This window comes from Poecilia reticulata, linkage group LG16 (genome assembly GCF_000633615.1).
Source record: "Poecilia reticulata strain Guanapo linkage group LG16, Guppy_female_1.0+MT, whole genome shotgun sequence".
NCBI classification, from domain to species: Eukaryota; Metazoa; Chordata; class Actinopteri; order Cyprinodontiformes; family Poeciliidae; genus Poecilia; species Poecilia reticulata.
In genome coordinates this window covers 27,848,550-27,873,511 of record NC_024346.1, presented here as the reverse complement: position 1 = coordinate 27,873,511, position 24,962 = coordinate 27,848,550, and the positions used below count along the sequence as shown (strand labels likewise).

At 40.7% G+C, this 24,962-nt stretch overlaps 2 protein-coding genes and 1 pseudogene across 5 annotated transcripts in view; 2 read left to right on the top strand and 1 right to left on the bottom strand.

Moving 5' to 3' along the window:
- The window catches only part of LOC103478225 (proprotein convertase subtilisin/kexin type 4-like), a 198,200-nt pseudogene extending 187,689 nt beyond the window's left edge, over window positions 1–10,511 (top strand).
- fbxl4 (F-box and leucine-rich repeat protein 4) overlaps window positions 7,000–24,962 on the bottom strand; it is a 46,917-nt gene continuing 28,954 nt past the window's right edge. For 2 of the 4 annotated variants that reach the window (XM_008431877.2, XM_017309409.1), the window contains exons 10-12: window positions 21,303–21,539; window positions 13,049–13,119; window positions 7,000–7,296 (exon numbers count right to left, since the gene is read on the bottom strand). The gene's annotated coding sequence lies outside the window, so the exon portion shown is untranslated. Of the gene's footprint in view, window positions 7,297–8,510; window positions 8,720–13,048; window positions 13,120–21,302; window positions 21,540–24,962 lie in introns of those variants that run through there. The other 2 variants (XM_017309410.1, XM_008431876.2) reach the window with 2 other exon arrangements.
- pou3f2b (POU class 3 homeobox 2b) lies at window positions 23,269–24,956 on the top strand. The gene has a single exon (XM_008431868.2). It carries the CDS (start codon window positions 23,544–23,546, stop codon window positions 24,828–24,830), a length of 1,287 nt encoding a protein of 428 aa, XP_008430090.1. The 5' UTR covers window positions 23,269–23,543; the 3' UTR covers window positions 24,831–24,956.

Genomic DNA, 24,962 nt, shown 5'->3' with positions numbered 1-24,962 from the left:
AGTGAAATCCTACGACGGCTAAAATTAGACTCCACTCCATTTTTGTTCACATTTCTTGAAGAAGGAAGTTGTGTTCGGTGTCTTCTTCTCAGGTTTTTATGCTGTTTCCTTCAGTGGGTCTTGGTGCAGCGCCACCACAGGCGAGGAGGTGAACAGTTTTCTCAAAGGGTTTGGTTCGTTTGACACAGTACAGTGTGAAAGCAAACCGCCCCAACTGAAAATGTAGCAAATGTTGCAACTCTGGTTCCCAATCGAACCAATTCCACCGGACTGTCAGGGGTGATAACTTCCTAAATTATCATCGTTTCCAACCACAGATTTCTCAAAACCTGCTGGGATGTGCCAGTAAATTCACAGTTTCTTAATTCCAATGTTGAAATCCTCCAATGATCGTTTCTGCACCCAAATCTATGCTAATGTTTGATAAAACTAGATGGTATGGCAAATATTTATGCCATGCAAAGAACATCAGAATGAATAGGGAGACTGGGACCTAACAGTGACCATAGTGGTTCATGATAACTTTTCAGTTTTTAACAAATCCATAGACCCTTGATAACAATTTGGATTCAGTAAAATCATTTTACTCAACCTTACACCTGAACGCATCACGTCTGTTCCCAGCAGGCAGAGCGTTGGGAGCTCTACTCTGACAGGATGAAACCGCAGCCCGTCTTTCTGGACCAGCCTTGTCCTTGTGTCTGTGTGTCTGTGTGTGTGTGTATGCGTGTTCCAGAGTGTTTTTCTAAGTGTACTCAACGCTGCGTGCGCGCTTGTGTGTTTGGCGTCCGTGCAGCAAGCGAAGGTAAATTGCTGTGATTATGTGGCAGTAATTGAACAGGGATGGTGTGTTTAATTGAGTTGTTGTTTCCTGATGTTTCTCTGTAGTAGCAGGAGGCTCCGTGCTGACAGGTGCCTCATCTCGCCTCACTAAGATGAGAAGTTTCTTTTCTTCCTTTTTTTCTTTTGTCTTTTCTACGGCAAAGTGCTTTGTGTGTCTGCTTAGACTTAATAGTGTTTGTTTGAGTTAGTTGTGGGCATGAGTTGGTGTGTGAGTGTGTGTGTGTGTGTGTGTGTGTGTTGTGAGGACTGCCTCAGCAGGTAGAAGAAAGCATTGACTCTACAAGCTTACATGTGGTATGAAGCTGCGTTTCCGTTACAAATGTGTGCAAATCGTTGTCAATGTATGTCGGGGAAACACAATTTCGTAGTCGCTGTAAAATTGAAATCATACGTGAAAATGGTGTTCACGCAATAACTCACTAAAAATCATGTCAGTGGCGGATATAAACAGCTACATGAGATATAGTCATAATTCAGCCATGACACTAGCGCCATCTGAGGAGACGTCTGCGTCTTATTCAGGTGTTGGAGCAACAAGCTCATCATACCTGGGACCGACTACGTAGGCGGCATTTTGGGGAAATTGTAGTTTGCGATTGTACAGAAGAGTTAAGGATTCAACAGGTTTTAATGACACACAACTTTTTATGAACTGTGATGCAGTGAACGTTCTGGTGGAGCCAGCTGCTCATTGTCTGAAAAAAATACACATTAACAATCCTTCTCTACTTCCTGTCGTGTTCTTTGTCGTTTCCTCCAGTAGTAACATCCGGCTGTTTGATAACATGACTCGTGTGACGTGAAAGAAGTGTTTCCACTGCAGTTCTGCAAAATACATCTATTTCTATATGACTGAAAAACCTCCTCACACTACCACGAAAAGTAACACTTTATTTGAAGGGGGGTGAATAAGACTGTCATGACACTTTCATAAACATGATATAACACCTGTCATGAACATGAATAAGCCTTCATGAATATTTATGAATGTTGTCATAAAGCGTCATTCGGTAAACTATGACACTTTTAATACAAAGTTGACATTATTCAAAATGTCTTTGTTATGACAACTTGACATTAACCAAGAAATCATTACTGTTTAAACTTTACCTTTAATAACATAAAGTTACCTAATTTTTAAAGTGCAATCAGTAATACTTTTATAACAAATTTATATCAGTAATGATTTCTTGCTTAATGTCAAGTTGTCATAAAGACATTTTGAATAATGTCAACTTTGTATTAAAAGTGTCATAATTTACCGAATGACGCTTTATGACAACAGTCATAAATATTCATAAAGGCTTATTTATGTTCATGATGGGTGTTATGTCATGTTTATGACAGTGTCATGACAGTCTTATTCACCCCCCTTCAAATAAAGTGTTATTTTTGAAATTGTTGTGTTTCCACCTGGCTTGTTTGGCGCCCTGGGCGAATCGCCCTTAAGGCACCCCTTACACCCCACTTGGGGGTTGAGGGTGAGTGCCGTTCCGACAAGATACTGCCGCTGTGTGTTTCTGCTAAGTGAATTTGTTTTCGTAATTTCAAGTTGCGCAATGTTATGGTTGACGGAAACGCAGCTTGTGTGTTCAAAAGGATTTCCAGTTCCTAAATCATGCAACTACCTATAAGGCATTGTGTTTGTGTGCATGTGTGTGTGTTGTATCTGATGATCTGCTCTGCCTCCTGGGCTCCTCGACCCAAATCAAATGGTTTTGTTTCCTACAACTCCTCCCCTCTCTTCTTCTATCCTTTCCACTTCCTCCCCTCCTAACTGCGTCGCTTTCTCTCTGTGGAGGTGTGATTACTTTCCTCCTCTGAGCACCAGTGATCTGAGGGTTCAGCGTGTGTGTGTGCGTGTGTTTGGTTGGTGATCTGAGCAGCCTGGTGCTGGGTATTGTGCGGCGCAATTCACGGACGATGTCTCCAGATGAATGCCCCCATTCACAATTACAGCTCCTCCATTAGCTGCAGCACCGCTCACCGCCTTGTTGTTGTCTTTTCTTCGTCTCTGAGAGGAAGAAAGAAAAAAAAAAAAAGCAATTAAAAGCAGGACAAAAACAAGATAGAGGAACACAAGCAGAGTACCTGGAGAAAGAGGGGAAGAAAAGAGAACATGAAGGGTTTCTGGCTGCGTCCGCATGCGGAGGGGATTCTCGCACGTTTTCCTTCCCTGAACTTTTCAGGCTAAATTACGTCTCCTCCTAAGTGGCTCACACAACTAATCAGCGCTGCAAGTTTATTCCTCGTTTTGCCGCGAGTTTCATAAATGACGTGCTTTAGGTTCTTTGGGTGTAAAGGTCAAGGGTGTCATTTGAGGAATAATTCAGAAACCATTGATATTTGTATTTTTCCTTCTCAGGAAGAAAACGGTTTAGAATGAAACTTTGAATTAGAGCGAAGGTAAACCATTGGGGCTGGTTCCTCAAGCTACATTTCTGCAGAAAAAGGAAGAAATATGTATATTAAATTAATAAATTCAGTCCTATTTAATAAATTACTGACAAATAAATTTATTTTAGTAACTATACCGCTAAATGAAACGCATCATAAAAATTAATTACGCACAGAGGGATGTTTGAGAGACTTTATTTTTGTTAAATTTAATGATTTTTCCACATCCAAGTAATGAAAACATGACTTTTAAAATCAGAATATTACATCAGACCAATAAAAATATATACATATATTTTAAAAACATTAAAATAGACTTCAAAAAAATCATATTTCATACCTGCATGAAGGTTGTTAATTTCAAAAGTTGCTTTTAATCTGACATACAAGACTCATGGAGACATATGTTCTGGTTTACTGAATATGACTTTATATAATGTCCTTTTAGAACATTTTTCTCACTTTATGTTGAGGAAATTCTGCGGAACAAGATTAAACAGATAACCCAGTGAACAATAATGATATTTATATTTCCACTTGTTGATCAACTCCTAACTTAAACGTTAACTTCTACTTTTTGATGCATCATAAAATTTAGGAAATTGTCGTTGGGATTGAAGTTTTACACTGTAATCAAGCAGTTTCCTTTAAAGACTAATTGTGACACCAATAATCAAACTATCGATCAAGTTTATTACCCAAAAAAGCAATTTGAAGTGCCTTAGATCATGAAAACAAAAACAAAAAAATTAAAAGTCATAAAAACATCCTACGGTCACCAAAAGAGAAGCCAGTAACAAACATTACGTTTTGTCGATTGCCATCATCAAAATCATTAAAACACATCAGATATATTGATCAATGTTCAAAAGCAACTCTAAACAGATCAGGATTTTAGCCTTGATTTAAAAGAACTCAGTGTTTTGGCTGTTTTGCAGTTTTTGCTGTTTACAAACATTTTCAATGTGTAACACGCAGTTCTGTTCAGACTAAGACTATGAAAACATCTAATAATATTAAGGAATTATTCACTTAAAACAAGCTCTTATATCTTGCTGAAAAGTCACTTGTAAGTTAGTTTTGTCTCATTTCAAGTGTTTTAAGATATTTGCACTAGAAACTCGACCAAAATGACTTGGTAAGATTTTGTGTTTCTTGCCGAGTTGAGCTGCATTATGAATTCTCCGTTCTTCTCTGTTGTGTCTCAGAGGGGCCCCTGCGGAGCATCGTGTCCATGGGGGGCCGTCACCTGGTCCCTCACGGTGGGCTCTACCGGAGGGACCGCTCCCCTCCTCTGGACGTGCTGCAGTGGGTCTTCCACATGGAGAGGGACAGGAAAGTACGAGCTGGCGACATCACTTTGCCAACCAAACACAAGGTACAGTACTGTACACAGAGGTAAAGCATCTCACACACACCATACACACACACACGCATACACACACACACATGCTGTGATTTACTGTTCCAATAAATCACTGGAGCCGCCTAATTTCCTATGGATTTCAATTTCCCCCTGGACATATCTGCATTGATCAACTTCAGGTGTGAGGATGTGCCAGGCGTCGCTCACGGTGACACTGAAGAATGGCTCTCAGATCTCTGCCATACGGCTCAACGTGTGTGTGTGTGTGTGTGTGTGTGCGTGTGTGTGTGTGCGTGCGTGCGTGCGTGTGTGTGTGTGTGTCTGTGAGTGCGTGCGTGCGTGTGTGTGCGTATGTGTGCGAGTGTGTTGGGGTATAACTGTAGGATTTGTGCGCATGCAGCGTTTCTGTTCAGCTCTGTCGTCACCGGCGAGGCGTTCAGGAGACAAATCCTCGACTCTGGGTAATAGGATCTGAAAATGTCAGAGATAGAGGATCAGACATATCGAGACTTCAGATACTGTTACTGCGATCAGATCGTCTTCTGTTCAGATCACGAGGAACAATTAAACATCCAGATCAGATCCGCGTCGTAACCAGCAAGTTTCAATGGATGCAATGCAGACGCCCATCTTTTATCGCCTTCTGTGTTTGTCGGTGCTGCATTATTAAACCAATTGTAGCGCTGATGAAAGTTTGCCTGTAGATGAAAGATGCGTGCGTGCGTGCGTGCGTGCGTTTCTGGCTGACATGTCCTTGCAGAGGTGTGTGCTCCTCTGGGCCTGTAGATGAGTTTTGAGCCGGTGTTAGGAGGCGGCGACGAGACCTGACAACGTTTTTACCCCGAGTTCCTCCCCTGGAGGCAGATCTGAATGGATTGTAGGAGCAAGGAGGAGAAATAAATTGGAGAAAAGGATAAATCAATGCTTGGCAGAGAGGCAAACAGACCTTCCAACCCCCAAGTCCACACGTACGCACACGCGCACACACACACACACACACACACACACACACAGGTTCCACAGCGTGGCTTATTTTTTTCTTCCTTGGGCTGTATTGGATTGGTATGCAGAGCTGAAGAAAGAGACACTCAGAAAAAGACTTGGCCTACAAATGATGTCCTTTGTTTGATCCATTACGTTGGGGGGGGTTGTTGGTGGGCTGGTGTGTGTGTGTGTGTGTGTGTGTGTGTGTGTGTGTGTGTGTTTATTGAGGGATGAGGGGGGGTCCCACTGAGATAGTAGAGGAGCTGAGAAACAAATACTACATCTGAATGGGAGCATATCCTTCTTCCTGGGAGAGGGACAGAGAGCACAGAGGTGTTCTGTTTATTGCACAGCTTAGATTGTTTGAAAATGTCCTAATAAAGCTTTTAATCTTAGCAGTTATTTGCTTCCCTGTTGCATGTGATTTTTCTGCGTTTCAATCACAAATGTGCGCAAAGACTTTGTAAATATTCCGCTAATGTAAAAAAAAACAACACAATTTTGCAGTTGAAGTGTTTCCATTAAATAAGAAATGCAATTAAAATCACATGTGAATACGTTTGTCCACGCGGTGTGTCATTAAAAACCACACCGTGCCATCGTGCTCCAACCACTTTCTGTCGTCTTCTTCGTGGTTTGCACCAGTGGTAACATCCGGTTGCTGATCATGTGACACGTGTGATACCAACAAAACCTTTCCATTGCTGTTTTGCAAAATTAACTAGGTTTAGGTAAACTAGGCTTTATCGACCATCCGATTTATCTGTGCTGATTTCCTTCATTTTGGGAGGTCAGTGATCGGCCGGTTTTTACATGTGAACCTGATCTTATCCACCGATGTTATCAACCTCAGCAAAGGTCTAAAAAATCAACCATTGTGCTTTTCTTTTCTCTTTTTCTTTTTCTTTTCTCCCGTGAGAGAGGTTTGACTGACAAACCGGCCGACCAGCTCATGTCTACACATTTACAGTTAACAATAGTCACTTCATTGTTGCCAATTCAGCAACATTTCAGACAAAAAACTGGTATCGGCCAAAATCGGAATCAGTAAGTTAGGCTTTTTAAAAGAAAGTTAATCGCCGATCGGCCAAAAAACTGCAATCGGTGCATCCCTAAAACAAACTAATCTTGATATGGCAAAAAAATAAATAAAATCTCATTCAATGCCAAAAGTTTTTTATGGTGGAACTAGAGCTTTTTCTAAATTCCTGTCACCATTAAGTAGATTTCTTTTTGAAATGTCAAATTTCAAAAAATAAATGTCAGCTACTGATTAGAGAAAGTTTCCAACCATTTCAGGTTGATCAAGATAAATACTGTCAGATTCCTGTCATCAGTCTGCTTCTGTTGGTGTGTGTGTTGCACAAGAAGTTTAGAAAATCGTGCAAAATTACCAACAAAAACCAAAATGAATCTTAAAGACAGCTTTATTTTATTTGTAATAATGTCAATATGTGGAAAAACAACTATTTTTGTTCATTTAAGAGTGAAAACCTGAACAGTGGTAAATAAGACGAGGTGTTTAAACAATCTGTACTTTAATGGTGGATGGAAACAACATGCATTTTAATCGAAATTACGACTAAATATGTTTGCTTTAAGATAGACTGACAACTTTAGTTTGTTCTCATAAGAAAAAACAGTGATTTGAAACATGAAGCAGGATGTCCAACCAGCAGCAGCAGCTCCTCAGAGATGACGCTGACCTGAGAGGAAGTTACACACAAGAGAACAGAGTTTAAGTTGGTTTAGAAAAAATACCCATAAATGACATTACAACAACAACAACAACACATTAGTGAGTGATACTAAAACTCCTGAATTTCTGTATTATTGTTTACAAACTAACTAAAGCTTATCTGGTAAAAAATGCTGAGAGTTTTCTTCTTCACGCTCTTCTCTCACGGCTTAAAAAGTCTACAGTTATCAGTCTACAGCAGTTAGTCAAGAAACTGACTGATTTATTTATTTATTGAATAAATCAGAACATGCATTCAAATGAAATCAGATTCAAAATACCTTTTGAAAATAACAACCATTCAGCAGGTATTAAACATACTTCATAAAACCCACATTTCTGTATTTAAATGTTATCTGATGTTAATATCCTAATCTGTTGTGTTTTATTACCTTTAAGCAGAAAAGCATCACAACTGACAGATATAAAATCTTAAAAACATTAAGTTGATCAGTACAACGCAAAAACACAAAGTCTTGAAAAGTAATTTTAATTTTAGTCTAATTTCTAATGCAAATATCTTAGTACACTGGAAATTAGACAAAGCTGGCTCATAAGAAATATGTGCTGGTTTACTTTCAGTAATTCCTTAATATTGATGAAAAAGTCCTAGTTCCACTTCTAACATGGGAAAAATGTCTTGTTATTTTTGAAACAATCTGCCAGTGGAACTAGCATTTGTTTCATCATAAATACTAAAGATGCTAGCCTGAAATACAGCCCTACCTCTAACACACACGGTTTATTATTAGTGCAGTCATTTTGTTCACGGACAATAAATCACTCATCAGCCCTAAGCTGCTCTTTATATTTCTGCTAACTAGCAACTGTTAACACTTTATAACCAGCGATCATGCAAAAACGGCGCATAAAGCTGCCAGAACTTGTCGTAAACCCTTCTCACTTGCTTCTTAAATATGGATCTAATTGTATGAGCCCCCCTGCTGAGGTTATCAGACCATTTTCACTCTCAAAACAGACTCTTAAAATGCAATCAAATCTCAACTTCAACCTCCCTCTAATTATTTATGCAGCAATTTTTTCCCCATCACCGCTCCGCTCTGTCTGCGCTCCAACACTCTGTCTCTATCTCTCATTTTTTTTTTTTTTTTTCTGAGACATGTACCACTCCGAGCTCTTCACACCCCGTTTAGATTAGCTTGGGAGTTCTCTCTCTCTCTCTTTTTTTTTTTCCAGCGTTTCTTTTTATAGTTTGGTCGCTCGTACTGTACTCCCTGCTGTGCTTCTATTTTCATGAATGCTGTGAGAAATAATTGAAAGCGCCGTGTTCGGCGCCGTCTGTTGCAGCTCTCCCACTTGCTCATGCCTTGTAAATACTGTATCGCTAAAACCCCCGCTGAAAAGCTGCCAGTTCGGGAATCCTCACAACTCTGAGAGAGAGAGAGAGAGAGAGAGAGAGAGAGAGAGAGACGTCAACGCTGGCTGAAAACTTGAGCCAAGATCACATTGTTACCGCGAGCTGAACGCTGCTCCTGTTGGACGGAGCTTGTTCAGCTGCTTGTCCTTGTCGATTTTATATTTATTTATTTTTTTACTGTGAAACTAAATTCTCTGTGAATGTCTTTTTCTCTGTGTGTTTGCTCGAAAATTTCTCACCCGTGACTTCTACGCAAAGCGGCAGAAGCATGTCAGAGGAGTCGTGACTCCTGCTGTAAGCCACGCTGTAGCAGATGGAAGACATCAAGGAATCTTAACAGGAACGAATGTTGTGCGTGTGTGTGTGTGTGTGTGTGCGTGCGTGTGTAGAGGAGCTTTCCAGAAAATGACCTCTGCCCCGGCTGCCGCCAGGTGTGTGGGTGGGACTCTAAGGGAACGAAAGCCCCTCACCTTTACCAGTGTGGGTCTAATAATGTTGAGCACTGATACTTATGGCAGGAGTGTGAAACTCATTTTCATTTTTGGGTCATGTCAAGATCCTGGATGTACTCAAAGGGCCTGTTATAGCAGAATGTATTGATAAAACTGTTAAAATATTAATAAATAGCTCTTTTGCATTTGTTGAGTGCTTCTTGAAATTAAATATTGAGCTTCTTTTCATGTTAATGTACTTTGACGGTAAGCAGAATTTAAAAAAAAGGCTTTGATTTGGTTGATAAAATTGTATTTAAGAGCAGTGGTGTTCAAGCATTTTGCCTTGGGGGCCAAAACTGGCGGATTTAAACTACATCTTTAAATTAAAGATGTAAAAATTTCTTTGATTACCCTTATTTTGTTTTTGTATCTGCTCAACAATAAACAACATTTTAATTAAATCTGTGTATCAGTAAAGATCCAAAACATGAAAAACTGTGGATTTATTAAAAGAGAAATAGACAACTTCCACATTTTTGGGGGTCATGAACTGTTTTCTGTTTTAGTGGCCACATTTTTACTGTTCTAGTCTTGTTGTGGTCAGGGGTTAAAAAATCATATCAAGGGTCACAAATGGCCCCCAAACCACACTTTGAAGAATCCTGCTTTTAAAGTCCAGAGGACCACATGAAAAATTACACTGGGCTGGATTTGGCCCCTGGGCCTCGAGTTTGACACACATACGATGCCCTAACCTCTTCTGCTTTATTATGTAGCGTAGAAGTGCAGAAAACAGTAAAATAATTTCCACTGTATTTCTAGTTCTGAAACTGGCACATGCCACTCACACTGCCTGCTTTAATATGAAACATCTCTTCCAGATGTCGGAAACTACAGGAGGCAGAACGACGAGCTTGAGCCTCATCCAGCCCCCGACGTGGAGGGAGGCTTTGAAGGTTTGTAAACTGCAGCGCGTTTTTGAATTTTTTTTGGATGAGATGCGGGAAAATATTTTTCAATCAGACAAATATGTGTTTTCATGTGAGGCACACCTGGCAGGAAGCCTGCTTGGCCACCAAAATGTATGTTTGTTTTGGGGGGTTTTACGTTGCATATGTTGATGTCTACAGCTGGAACGGTTATTGAAGCTGGCAAATATTTTGACAATTATTCAGTTCGTAAAATCAATGTTTTCGTCCCACAAATATGTAGCTGTGGCTTTTAGGTTTCATATGTTGCTCATTGTTGGCAGGAAAAATCTCACTGCATGAATGGCAGCCTGGGTCTAATGCTAGATTAATATTTATTCATATAGAGCTTTCTAGAAACATAGAGAAGCTGAGAGATAGATAGATAGATAGATAGATAGATAGATAGATAGATAGATAGATAGATAGATAGATAGATAGATAGATAGATAGATAGATAGATAGATAGANATAGATAGATAGATAGATAGATAGATAGATAGATAGATAGATAGATAGATAGATAGATAGATAGATAGATAGATAGATAGATAGATAGATAGATACTTTTGTGAACCTACACTAGCTGCCCAGTAGGTGGCAGTGTGTTAAGTGAGGCTTTTATGCAAGCATAGCATCAACACACAAGTAAATTGAAGCAATAACTGTACTTGAAAGAATTGGCTGTATAGAGAAAGAAATGATTTAAAACTGGAGATGCTTAAATAAAGCAACTCCTTCAAAAATACCAAAATTTGGATTTTGATAATGAATCAGAGGAAAACACTTGAATATATTTAGGTATTGTTTATGCAGGGCCACGTTTTCTTACGACTCTAACACCAACAAATGACTGATTCTTTGTTGATGGTGGCGCCCTCTATACATTCTGCCCTGGGTAGTGAGCCATATCAGAAACCACTGCTCTTAGTAAGATTTGTTAGTTAAATGTGTCTGCTTGTCCTTAAAAACTCTTGTATTCGTGTATCTAAAATTAAGGCCTTAAAATGTCTTAAATTCTTTTTCTCTTTTTTTTAAAATCACAGATCTTAAATTTTGTTGTGGTAGGACTATTTAATCTCATGTAGTTTTCCTTTTTCTTGCAGGACTTTACTGTTATACAAATGTTTGAGTCACAAGACTCGAGGCGGTTGCAGCTAATGGTAACCAGCTGCTAATACGCCTTCGCTAGCTAACTATTGAGCTTTTTCAGGTCCATAATGGTTAAGAAAACGCTAAATTGCCACCAGCTAGCTGAGCGATTGGTTGACTTCTGTTGTCAAGCTATAAGATTTATTTACAGGTCATAAATTCCATTCAGAATGGCCTTAAAAAGTCTTACATTTAAGTTGGTGGAACCTGCAGATGCCCTGAAGTTGTTAAAAGACCTTTTTCACAGATTAAATGTAGACTTGCATCGACTAATTTATTATAACATATACAGTGGGTAAAATATGTATTGGACATGTCAATATTCTTCTCAGTAAATATATTTCAAATGGGGTTACTGGCATGAAATTTCCTCCAGTTCTCAGCAACAACCCAAGTAATCCACACATAAAAAAACAAAGCAAATTAGTCTATAAATAAAGTTGTGGTCAAAACATTTATTGGAACAGGGAATAATTACATAAATATCTTAAATATGGTTTTTTTTTTTTTTTTTTTTAGCCTTATCAACTCTATTTCCATTGTCTTCCTTGGAAGTCATCTTCAGATGTTTAGGTTGTCCTGGTACATTTATCCATTCATCCTCCATTCAGTAATGGTTCTTCCTCCAAAAATGATTTCTGCAAAGAGTTTAGCTTAAGCCTCAATCTCCAGGTAAAACTCTGCCTGCTACTCCTGGGTCTCTCTGAGGATCTCTGTTAATGCTTCTTGGCTCTTGGACAACAGTTTTGACTTTTCCATCAGAAATCCTATGAGAGACGCCTGGCTGTGTCTGCTTTATGTTGAACTTCTCCTCTTCTGGATTATGGCCCCAACTGGCGTTCACTGGAATATTTAGAGGTTTAGAAAGACATCCCATAACCATTGACGTCCAAATGTTTTGCAACGGTGCAACTTTCTTTTTTATTAAAATTTCCTATCTCTCTGTCCAATACTTTGCTAACAAGAAAACAGTTAATATTAATGAGTTAATATTAAACCAGCTGATCGCAGCTGATTCTAAATACTGACAGATCTCAGTTGTTGTTGTTTTTTTGTCTTCTAGGCTTCGTTTTGTTCATGTGTTCAGTAGTTATTCCCTGTACCAATTCACTTCATCGCACATAACTTTACAAACAACGAATTTGTTGTTATCTTTGCATGTGTGGATTACTTGGCTTGTTACCAAAATTTGGTGTGAATTTCATGTGGATAGAGTGAATCCCCGTCTATCTGCAGTTCAGTTTTCGACCATTTTTTGGTAGAACGTAACTAAGACATTGGAAAGAAATCCACCTTGGGAAGCTGAATACCGAGGCACATTGCTACTTGATGCACAATAGATCGAGGTTTACAAATCAGCCAAAGAAGAATCGCTATTTCCTTTCCTTGACACTGATTGGTTGTATCAGTGTTGTGGATGTTAGCTCCTGTGGTATTGCCAAAATGCTTCTACCATGTGTGTTAAGGCATATTAAGGTAAATTTTATGTTTGAACTATTAAAACTGGCAACTCTTATCATTTCAGAGGCGTCTAAGTATTTCTACATTTCTTCTGTTTGCGGTCAACTATGGTCAATAATTCTCGCCAATACTGGGGTTGCATTGTATATCTATTTAGAAAACCATGGATGTGTTCAATGCATATATGATTAGAATGACTGTCACTTTTTTTTTCCACAGCTACGTCCATCAGATGTTCAGCAGATGTCCTCCCTACGACCCAGACCTATTCTGATGACGAAAACAGAACCTAAAGGAAGAAGACGGACCGACAGAGCTGGTCCTTACCATCATAAGACTCAGAGGGTGTCGCCATGAAGAGGGACCAATTGGACCAATCAGAACCACTAGGTGAAGCTCTGTAAGAAGAAAAAGAAAGAGGTTGGGAGGGTGTAGTATGTGTCGGGGAGTAGAAGACCCAACATGGAACATGATTAAATAAAGACTGTTGTTTTCCTCTGTGCAGCAAGCCAATTGAACACAAATCCACTTGTATTTTCTACTGTGTGTGACCTCAGTGTCAGCTGTGATTATTGCTTGTAAATTCTTTACCCATTCCCCTTTCCCACCTGCCCAAACTGCACACAAACACAACAATCCTTTCTCCCACTCCGCCAAAAAAGAAAGAAAGAAAAAGTAGTTTGAGGAAGAGGTTTCAACGCTCCTCAGTTCGCCTCCTCGAGTTGCGAAGGGTTAGCGAGCGATATGTTTGTCTTTTTCCACTTCAGTGAAGGGTGAATTCAGCTTGGCTGCAATAAGAAATGGATTACCCGTTCATTAAGGAGGCTGCGTCACTCCTCATTGAGCTGGACAAATAACAAATTAATTCCTAGCCGCCTAATTTCTCTCTGTTCTCCGCTGAATTTTCGATAGCGTCGAATTACTGATCACAGCCGCGTGGCCGCTCCCTCAACTTTTTCTTTCTTTTTTTTTTATTATCAAAAATGTGCCATGCTGGGTGAGAAAGATGCGATGGAGGGAAAATATCTTCCTAGCTGGTAGAATATTTAGAAGGGACAAAAACTTTACAGGGGAAAAAGTTTTTTTTGTTTCGTTTTACAATAGCGTTTTTTTGTTGTTGTTGTTGTTTTTTATCAAGTCGTCTCAATCTTGTATCAGTCAAGTGCGGGTCAGGTTGCTCGTGGTGTTTTGTAAAGTAGCGGCGGCGTATTGACGGGCTGGTATTGATGTTTCAATTAGAGCAGCGTTACATAGAGCTGCGGCTTGGTAACACGGCGCGGCTCCCGCCATCTGCTTCTGCCTCCGCGTCTGACGAACGAGGCACGTGGGGCTAATCGAGCCGCACATGAGCGATGGCACCGCGATATCTGGCTCGAGCACACGAACGCGCACGTCCTTATGTGGGGGGGCGGAGGAGTGTGTGTGTGTGTGTGTGTGTTGTGAGGACTGCCTCAGCAGGTAGAAGAAAGCATTGACTCTACAAGCTTACATGTGGTATGAAGCTGCGTTTCCGTTACAAATGTGTGCAAATCGTTGTCAATGTATGTCGGGGAAACACAATTTCGTAGTCGCTGTAAAATTGAAATCATACGTGAAAATGGTGTTCACGCAATAACTCACTAAAAATCATGTCAGTGGCGGATATAAACAGCTACATGAGATATAGTCATAATTCAGCCATGACACTAGCGCCATCTGAGGAGACGTCTGCGTCTTATTCAGGTGTTGGAGCAACAAGCTCATCATACCTGGGACCGACTACGTAGGCGGCATTTTGGGGAAATTGTAGTTTGCGATTGTACAGAAGAGTTAAGGATTCAACAGGTTTTAATGACACACAACTTTTTATGAACTGTGATGCAGTGAACGTTCTGGTGGAGCCAGCTGCTCATTGTCTGAAAAAAATACACATTAACAATCCTTCTCTACTTCCTGTCGTGTTCTTTGTCGTTTCCTCCAGTAGTAACATCCGGCTGTTTGATAACATGACTCGTGTGACGTGAAAGAAGTGTTTCCACTGCAGTTCTGCAAAATACATCTATTTCTATATGACTGAAAAACCTCCTCACACTACCACGAAAAGTAACACTTTATTTGAAGGGGGGTGAATAAGACTGTCATGACACTTTCATAAACATGATATAACACCTGTCATGAACATGAATAAGCCTTCATGAATATTTATGANGTGTGTGTGTGTGTGTGTGTGTGTGTGTGTGTGTGTGGGTGGGTGCGAGAGTGCGCGTGTGTGTGTGCGTGTGTGTGTGTGTGTGTGTGTGTGTGTTTGGGGGTTTGGGGAGGGTTTCTTGTTTAAACAGCCCCGCAGAAAAAAAAAAAAGAAAAAAAAAGCTTGTGCCACGGGGAGCAGCCAGCAGGTTATTTCTCCCGACAAGGATTCAGGCTATAGAAGCACCAGATGCACGAGATGGAAAATTCTTCAAAAGCTTGTCTTGATGAAAAGACAAAAAAAAAAAAAAAAGGAAATGGCCTGTGCCAGGTTTCTCTTGCACTGGGACAGCCTGGAATAACAGTGTGCATTATGCCTGGCGTTGCTGCCTGCCAAACCACACGAATCAAAGGCCTCATTGTGTGGATTACCTCGTTAATCTGCTGATGCCATTGAGCAGTATTGCAGGTGTTAATGTGCCAGTTTTTTTTCCCTTTCCTCTCTATCTCTCTCCCTCTCTCTCTCTCTCTTCTTTTATTGGGGAGGTGTAGCGTCAGGTTTGTAATCTGCTTTAAATGCTTTCTGGGGAACGACACACTGAAACTCTGCCAAGAGATTGCGAGGAGCTCTCTGTTAAAGGGGATGGAAAGGCGGGTGGTGGGGTATGTGGGGTGTGTGTGTGGGGGGAGACGCGGTGCCGAAGCCTGTGTGGACTATAGCTGGTGAGCTGCACGGCCCACACCACTTGTTGAAATATAGGGCTGCATGAATAATGAAAGAGGGAGAGGGGAAGCGATATTGCTAAAGCAGTCCCACAATGACATCCATCATAGTAATGCCCCGTCGCTCTGCTTCTTTTGTCTCATCCGGCGCACTAACTCCAAGTTGCGTCTCTTTGGAGGAGCGAGCGTGCTCTGTGTGTGCCTGGGCTGATAGACCAGAAGAAGCAGGAAAAGATAGATAGATAGATAGATAGATAGATAGATAGATAGATAGATAGATAGATAGATAGATAGATAGATAGATAGATAGATAGATAAGGAAAAAAAGGAGTGAAAAGTGGAGAGAAATGTGCTTCTTTTCTGCTCCCTGGGGTGGTCTCTTCATCCAGGGGCCTCAAAGAGCGAGAGAATACACCTCCCTGCTACAATGGAAGGGGGGGGGACCCACAGGGGCTGTTGCTATTTGAGTGTGTGTGTGTGTGTGTGTGTGTAGTGGGGGTGCAGCTTTAAGCAGGCCTTTGAGTGGCCTAATTGCATTGGAATACAGCAGCCTGAGAGCTGGTTCAGATCACGGCGGGCTGCTGGAGGGGTGAGCGCCCGCACCTCGACAGCCACACTCAGCAAAAGAGCCCCGGCACAAAGCGCACAATTAATGCTCTCCCTCTCGTTAACTCTCTCCCCACTTTTTGTCCTCTCCTACTTTTTTTTTATCCGCTCATCCCCCCCCCCCTCTCCCTCCATCTCTCTCTCTCACTCCGTCCTGACCGAACAGCTCAGTATGTCGTCACTCACCCACTGTATTAATCCTCCCATGCAGCCCCGTCAATCTCCCCATCTTTGATGCACACAACAATTACAGTAAAGATGAAAGGCGTGGGTCGGCTGCCTTCCCATTATGTAAGACTTGAAACAGGGAGAAAATGACTGAGATGCAAGCATGCTGGTCTGAAATAATAATAATGATAAAAAAAACTTTTAGAGGCGGATGGACATGTGATGTGTGTCGGTTCACACGTGAATATTTAAAGTAGAAACAGAATTACATGACTAAATGTTAAAGTTATAAAGAAAAAGAAAATTAGAATCTTTGCAGCCAGCCCAAAAAACAGCAAACATCACTAAGATGTTTAGCATTTACACTTTTTCTTTTATTATTGCTGCTAGAATTCAACCCAGAAAAGAAATTTGGCTGCATTTTAGTCTGGTAGATTTTAATCAATTACATTAAATTGGTATTATGTAAATGTAACAACTGAAAGATTAATGAAATCCAAACGGAACAAAATTTTATTAAATTCTAATTATTATGATGATTTTATTCATAGGGTTTGTCCATCCTGAAAAAAACAACAACCAAAAAGCAAGAATTGGTTCATAATGACTGAGCCATGAATCATTACTGAAATAGTACAAACTTTTTGCATGTCTCTCATGTAATTTATTATGCTAATCTTTTCAATTAAACCACCGCTGAGACGCATTTATGAAGGTTAACATGCTAGTAGCTTTGTCTTTAGCATTAGCGCTGTCGCTAAGCAAATCAAAGGTGGACACAAAGTGAAATACTGAAAACTATACAAACTGTTTTAAAAATTCTTAAAGTTCATTAAGTTGATATATTTTAATAATAGGATCCATATAAACATATCAGCCTTAATGTATTAATTTTTTAGTCATGGGTTGTTACAAAGTTGTTAATAACGTAGCTACTAATGTAGCTACTAATGTAGCTAATAATGTAGCGAATCTTGTTAGTTTTCTTCTTGTTGCTTTTACAAACTAATACGCTTGTTTGCAGTTTTAAGATATTTTTGGGCAAATATATCAAAGCTAATTGTTTTGTGCAGTGGAGCTTCATTCCTCCTTTCAGAGACGGCTCAGTCATTTTAGTATTAGAGACCTTACTGGTGAAAGCATTTGGATTATTGTGGATTTTTATTAGTGTTTATGATTATAGATCCTTAGATATGAATAAAACTTACTATCTTCAACTGAAACCATAAACTTTGTTGTCTCGATGTTTTTGACGTGCTGAATGTCTTCAACATGAATGCTGTTTTGTATTTAAGACCTAAGACACAACAGGAGAAACATGTTAAAATTTAGAAAACATGACCACCCTGCAACAAGGGTTCTTCTATGAAGTTGGTCATTAGCATTCTGCTACTTTCTCTGCATCATATCAGTAAAAAAATATTTTTTTTTAAATCTTCCACAGTCCAATCACAGTCTAGTTTCTCCATATTCAAACAGCCCTCACCTTGGATTCTCTGGGCCGAGTTGTGTGAGGAGGAAGTGGGCGATTCTGAAAACATTTCATATCCAACCAGCCCCAGCCTTTGATTTCCTTTATTACCGGAGCCGTGTCTTAATAAAATCTAATTATTTCCGCTCGCAGGACGTTTTCGGGTGAGAAACTGGCAGAGGGATGTGAGCTGATGTATGGGGGAGACAGTCGCCTAATTAGAGCGTTAGAAATTGAATCTTTACAGCACACGGGTCATATAATTATCCTACTGTTAATTTAACGCTTACATTCCCCACCGTTCACTTCACTCCCTTAAATGTAGCTTGGCAGCAGCTCAGCACCCCGGTGCCTGGGAGGAGGGCCCCCATCGTTGGCCCTTCCGAGCGACTGAATAACAGCAGACCCTGAAGTCCAAATAACAAGGCTCGCATCATTTATGCATTGTTAAGCCATGTAATTGAAACGAGCCGTAGTTTGCATATTACGCCATTAAAATAATGTGCTTCGCGTTTCTCCCAACACGACTGTTTAAGCCTGTGTGGCGATGTGGTAATTCCTCGAATTACAGCCTAATTACCACAATGTTCTTTTGATTTGGCCGATTTCAATGTTACGCCACAATAATGTGGAATATTAGCAGAATGAATGACCGAGCCGTGCACGGAAACTTTTTGCGGCATAACTTAAATCCTGGTGGCTGCTTGAGCCGTCAGTGCAGCTGGAGCCACATCTATAAAGGATTATTAGCCTATGAAATGAGATCCATTAAAGGCCCAATCACAAATCTTTCATTAAAGAGCTCGGCTTTACGTGGAATAGGACTATTTTGTGTGCGTTACTCTCTTGATCCTCATTATCCACTTTAAATCACAGAGTGTGCATGTGTTACTGCTGTAAACATCGTAATGATGTTTATGCTCACTATAAAAGTATATTTAATTTATGACCGGTACTAGGAATTTACAGCATATTTGCATTTTTTGTCATTTTCTTGTCAACACGCGCCTTTAAGAAATAATGTAGTAAATTATTGCAGTTTATAGCTATGAATATAGTCAACCTTTTAAAGTCTGATGCAATAAATTGTATTCAGAAAGCAATATAGTTCTAATTTTAAATCTGTATTTGATTCTCCTAACTAAAAGTTGAATGGTCGCCTTTAATTTCTGTTTGTATCATAATCGATACATTAGGCATATGTGGCTGTATTCATTAAACTTTCCCAACCAAACTGAGATTTTTAGTTTGCCCTAAAAAAACAACACAGCTAAGCAGCTTTTACCGCTGCACATTTGATCCAATCAAAAACAAGCGGAAAAAATGATGCGTTCTGTGCTACTGAGATTAAGACGACTATATCTAGGCCTCACAATGAACGATAAATCAAGTAATCGCATGATAAATTAAAAAAATCTCAATTTATCTTTCTCTTTCTTTCTACCAAAGTTGGTCTTCAGTTTGATGCTTTGGTCTCAACTAGCATTTTTTTTTAGCATTTTTTTAAGGACAGTTTTGTTTATAGAATCTACATGATTCATCTTATTTATTGTTTCTGTTGTTTTGTGTATTTATTTCGGATATTTAAAATGTCTTCCAGTTCCAGTGTTAAATATTCATTAAAATTTAAAGTTTATTGATTTTTGAGAATGTGTTCTTGCATTGTCATGCTGTCACCATTATATTACTTGAAGGGGGTCTAAAAACAACAATAGTATCGTTTATCGCGATAACGTCTGGGACAAGTTATTGTGGATCAAAATTTGTAATCGTGACAGGCCTACTTATAGCTCCTATTAAGATAATTTAAGGTCACCAAAAAGCAGAACCAAAGAACCCAACATGCTGCAATTGACCAAGTTGTTGTATTTTATAGCTATGATAGTCAAACTTTCAAATTATTAGGAAAAAGATAATATTCAGAAAGTAATAGTTTTCATTTGAACTTTTTATTTGATGCTTCTTACAAAAAGTTGCCTTTAATTTCTGTCTGTTTGGTATCATAATTGATGCACTAGGCATATATGGCTGTATTTATCAAACTTTCTCAACCAAATACAGTTTTAATTTGCAGTATTATAGTATTTTTAAAAAATACACATTCAAATTGTCCACCCTGGCCACCTAAAAAATAAAAAAAAGCAGTCAAAGCAACCATAAAAAGTTTTGGAACTCCTTCATATGGATTATAAAATAATCCAGTGCAGGTCAGAAAGAACTGAACATGCTGCAATCAGCACCTGCTTCTAACTAATTATTGCAGTTTAAAGCTATAAGTATAGTTAAATTTTAAACCTGATTCAAACAATGACGTAAAGAAAATAATAGTTTTAATTTGAACTCTGTATTTGATGCGCCTTTCAAAAAGTTGGATGACTGCCTTTAATTTCTGTCTGTTTTGTATCATATTTGATACATTAGGCGTATGTGGTTGTACTTATCAAACTTTCCCAATGAGATAGTTTTAATTTGCAGCATTCATTTTGTAAAATACAGATTAAAATTGTCCACCCTTGCCAATAAAAAAGCAGTCAAAGCAACCATAACATTTTTTTAGAAACGCCATCAACCAACACGTGGATCATAAAACAATCCACTCCAGGTCAGAGAGAACCGACCCCAATGCAATTAGCACCTGAATCTTCCTGCATGCCTCTGCATTGTTCTCATGTTCCCGTCTGCACATTTGACATGTGTCCTTGTGTGAACTTTTTTTTTTTTTTTAATAAATTAACATGGCTGAAAATGATTTGTGAGAGTGAATATTTAATATATAGGCTTTTGTGTGTTCCCTGAACACTTTGGATTTTTTTTCTTTGTGAAAGTATTTCTTTGATTGCTTTTTTATTGCCTTTTAATTTTACTGCCTGTCCACGTTATTAAATAAAATGTTTAATTACAGTTTCAGTCATTTGCATAGCAAGAAAGTTATAAATTGGAGATATCGGGACGTGTATGGGCTGATTTATTGGTTTAATTTGTTGCCACTAGGTAATAACATTATATCTGGTGGGAAGTAAATTGTTGTAGGCCAGACCAACCTACAGTGCTTTTTAATTGCATCCGTACTTGTAGGACGTATCCGCGCCTTTAAATCTAAATTGGTGACAACACCCAGAAGTTGTAAAGTTGAAATCTGCTTCCGGTCACAAAATATTGCGTTTCTGTTCGGTTTTGATTTATCCCTCGACAGAGTGAGGAGCAGCTCTGAGGAGAGACATAATCTCATCTTTTTCAGCTCTTCTAGTCCTCTCTTTCTTTATTTCTTTCTTTCTTTCTTTTGGGGGGCCTGCGTTCCTCACTCCTCCCTCCTTTATCCCTGCAAAGGCTTTGTCCCCTCAGCACAGAGCCTCTCTAAATAGAGGCCTTTAGACAGTCATGGTTTGGAGTGGGGTGGGATGGGGGGAGAGGCATCAGCAGTGATGCAACTGCTGTTGTTTCATTTACCTCTCCCTATGGCAACCAGCAGCAGTCGGCCAGGAATGTCCCCTCTCTGGACAAAGTCCTGGTCCCTGAAGCTGACACCGGGGGCAGCGACAGCTGGGACGGGATGGAGGCTTTGCCCTCCGTGCCCCGACTGGAGGCCTTAGCTTGGACTTAATCCTTCTGTTCACCTCTGTCTGTTTTCACTTCATTGGACGATGAGCAAGTCTTTGGACTCACTATTGCTTCTACAGCGGTTCTCTAGAACACACGGAAACAAATTCACTGACTTTTTTTTCCTGCTGATAGTCATTTTCTGCACAGCCTTTGTAACAATCCCACAATAAATCCTTAAAGAGCTGCAAACGTATTTCAGACGCCTCAAGTCTTCATTTACTGTCTTATTTCATTTTTTTTAAATCAAAATATTCTTATCATATGCGACACTAAAACTCAGCTCAAAGTTACTTTTTCTTTCTTGGGCTTCTGGCATCAGGTATACGCCAAGCTTTTCAAAAGTGATCATTTCCAAACTGCTACGTTTCAAGTCCGTTTACTGAAGTGCCAGACACTTTTCTCTGGATCATACCTGAGAATAGCACGGCCCTTCCCCCACCTATTGCTGCACACTGCCAGTCAGCTGCCTGAAAAAAGGCTGTCGCACTTTTCCCTCGCTTACAATAAAAACAAATTTCCCTCTACTGATATTTCAGTTGCAAATAACAAGCAGTTGATAAAGGTTACAAGATAACATTGACAAGGATTGACTTTATGTCTCATAATCAAAGTATCATATTATTTTAGTGGAAGTCTGAATAACTGTTGCTTTTCTGTTAGAGTTAAAAGCAACCAGATCAAGTTACACATGTAGTTTTAAAATTGGGGGCAAATGCAGTAAAGCAGTGTTATTTTTACTGCGTCCAATACCAGCTCGTGCCTCGCCTGTAGCCCCGCCCACTAAAGCTTTAAGTTGATTGGTTGAGCTCAGTTTGTTTACAGAGAGCAGCTGAGCATCTCTGAGAAATATCCAGTGAACAAAATCAGAACTTTAGCAGTCTGGAGATTCCCTCAGCCTAAAATGAACTGTGACATGATTATGAGGTGATCGTTATTTAATCTGGAAATGTTGTTTTATAAACTGTCTATCACTAAATTAGGAATAAACGTCTTTTGTAGTGGAAAATATTATTAATATTTATTAATCAATTAAAACATTTTTTTTTGTTAAATAAAACATCCTAGATATTGTTTTCCTGGATGATTTCCCGTTTCTTTTCAGACCTGACACTTGTTCCCTCATGAGGACATGCAAGAGAAAACCCGCTGCAGTTTGTTTAATAACTGTATTAAATACAACAGAGAACGAGGATTGTTACTTTATTTATCAAAGCACTTTTCGAACCTTTAGCTCATTTTCTTGTTAAACTTAAAACCCGCAGTTGTAATTACATTCTACTCCGTTGGATGCATGTTTATGGAACTAAAAATAGTGGGAAATTGTAGTTTTGTTGCAGCTCTAACATACGTTGTTAGCATTTTCTCAAAGTGTTTTTAATCCAGAAACGAAAACAAAAAACGCATTTGAGTTTTCCAGCTAATTAATAGTTAAACATTTATTTAGTCACTAGTTAATCTAAATAGTAATATAGTTTACATCTTTAAACTAATAGTTTGATTCCATTAATTTAAAGAAGTCGAAATGATGATGTGTAAGGAGAAATGGTGTTATGAATTTTTACACACTAAATAAGTAGCAATGCACAAATAAAACGGTCTAAAATTACTAATCAATCACCCAGCCTGCAGTGATAAATATCAAAATTGTTCTAAAAAAAAAAGTCAACGTGTTACAAAATACACATAAAGACGACACAAATGTGCAACTAATTTGTCTCATTTAAAATAAACATGACTAAAATAATCACATTTTCACAACCTAAACTGCTGTGCACAATAACACCTTAACCAACAAAATAAATCTGCTGCCTACATCAGAGGAAATCCTCGCAGCTGGAGTTCGACTACCTGCAGTCTGAGTCCGGATAAAAACCTGACTGCCAGAGTAAATCAACTGGATCTTTCAGCCGCACCTGCTGATCCCGGAGCTCCGTCTCCTCGCGCCGCACTCCGGCTCTCCGCTTCCACAGGAGCCTCAAACAACTCGCACCTCTCCGGCAAAACAAGGCTGTGTTTGTTGAGACTCCCGCCGAGCCAATCCGCGCGCCGTTGCCCCTGGCAACCGTGTCCATCATTTCTCGACGCCCAATGAGCGACGGGGGCGGCGCGGAGTCCAGGTGCGCCTCGGCGTCCACTTGGCAGAGCGCCTGTGAGCCGCCTATGGGCAGGAGCGGATCTGTCAAATGCGAGGTTCCTTTAATAAGAGCGACCAGTCCGGCTCCGGGAGTCATGGCGACCGCAGCGTCTAACCACTACAGCATCCTCACCTCCAGCGCATCCATCGTGCACTCGGAGCCCGGCGGCATGCAGCAAGCCACGGCGTACCGGGACGCGCAGAGCTTGTTGCAGAGCGACTACCCGCTGCAGAGCAACAGCCACACGCTCAGCCACGCGCACCAGTGGATCACGGCGTTGTCCCACGGAGAGGGGACCCCGTGGTCCTCGAGCCCCATCGGCGCGGAGCAGGACATCAAGCCCGCAGTGCAGGGCGCCAGGGAGGAGATGCACAATTCCAGCAGCAGCCTGCAGCACCAGTCGCGGCCGCCGCACCTGGTGCACCAGGCGCACGGGAACCACCACGACGCGCGGGCGTGGAGGACCACCACCGCGGCGCACATACCGAGCATGGCGACGACGAACGGCCAAAGCCTTATTTACTCCCAGCCGGGCTTCGGCGTCAACGGGCTGATCCCGGGGAGCGGCCAGGGGATGCACCACCACAACCTGCGGGACAGCCACGAGGACCACCACAGCCCGCACCTCAGCGAGCACGGCCACCCCGCGTCCCAGCACCAGCACCAGCACCGGCCGCAGAGTCACCACGACCACTCGGACGAGGACACGCCGACGTCGGACGACCTGGAGCAGTTCGCCAAGCAGTTCAAGCAGCGGAGGATCAAGCTGGGCTTCACGCAGGCGGACGTGGGACTCGCCCTGGGGACCCTGTACGGAAATGTGTTTTCCCAAACGACCATATGCAGGTTTGAGGCCCTGCAGCTCAGCTTCAAAAACATGTGCAAACTGAAGCCGCTGTTGAACAAGTGGCTGGAGGAGGCGGACTCCACCTCGGGCAGCCCGACCAGCCTGGACAAGATCGCGGCGCAGGGCAGGAAACGGAAAAAACGGACCTCGATCGAGGTGAGCGTAAAGGGAGCTTTGGAGAGCCATTTTTTGAAGTGCCCTAAGCCGGCCGCGTCGGAAATAATCACCCTGGCGGACAGTCTTCACCTGGAGAAAGAAGTGGTGAGAGTTTGGTTTTGTAACAGGAGACAGAAGGAGAAGCGCATGACCCCTCCCGGAGGAGCGCTGCCGGGCAGCGAGGATGTGTACGGGGACACGCCGCCGCACCACGGGGTCCAGACCCCGGTCCAATGAACTCTACCGGACCGCTCCTCCAGGACTTGTTCATCGGTTGTTGTTTTTTTTTTAATTATTATTATTATTATTATTATTAATTATTATTTATCCCCGAGGTTATATATAAATCACTGGACTATCAGACGATCT

What these genes read in the sequence shown, in the direction of transcription:
- pou3f2b (XM_008431868.2), top strand. Translation starts at nt 23,544, where the DNA reads ATGAGCGACGGGGGCGGCGCGGAGTCCAGGTGCGCCTCGGCGTCCACT.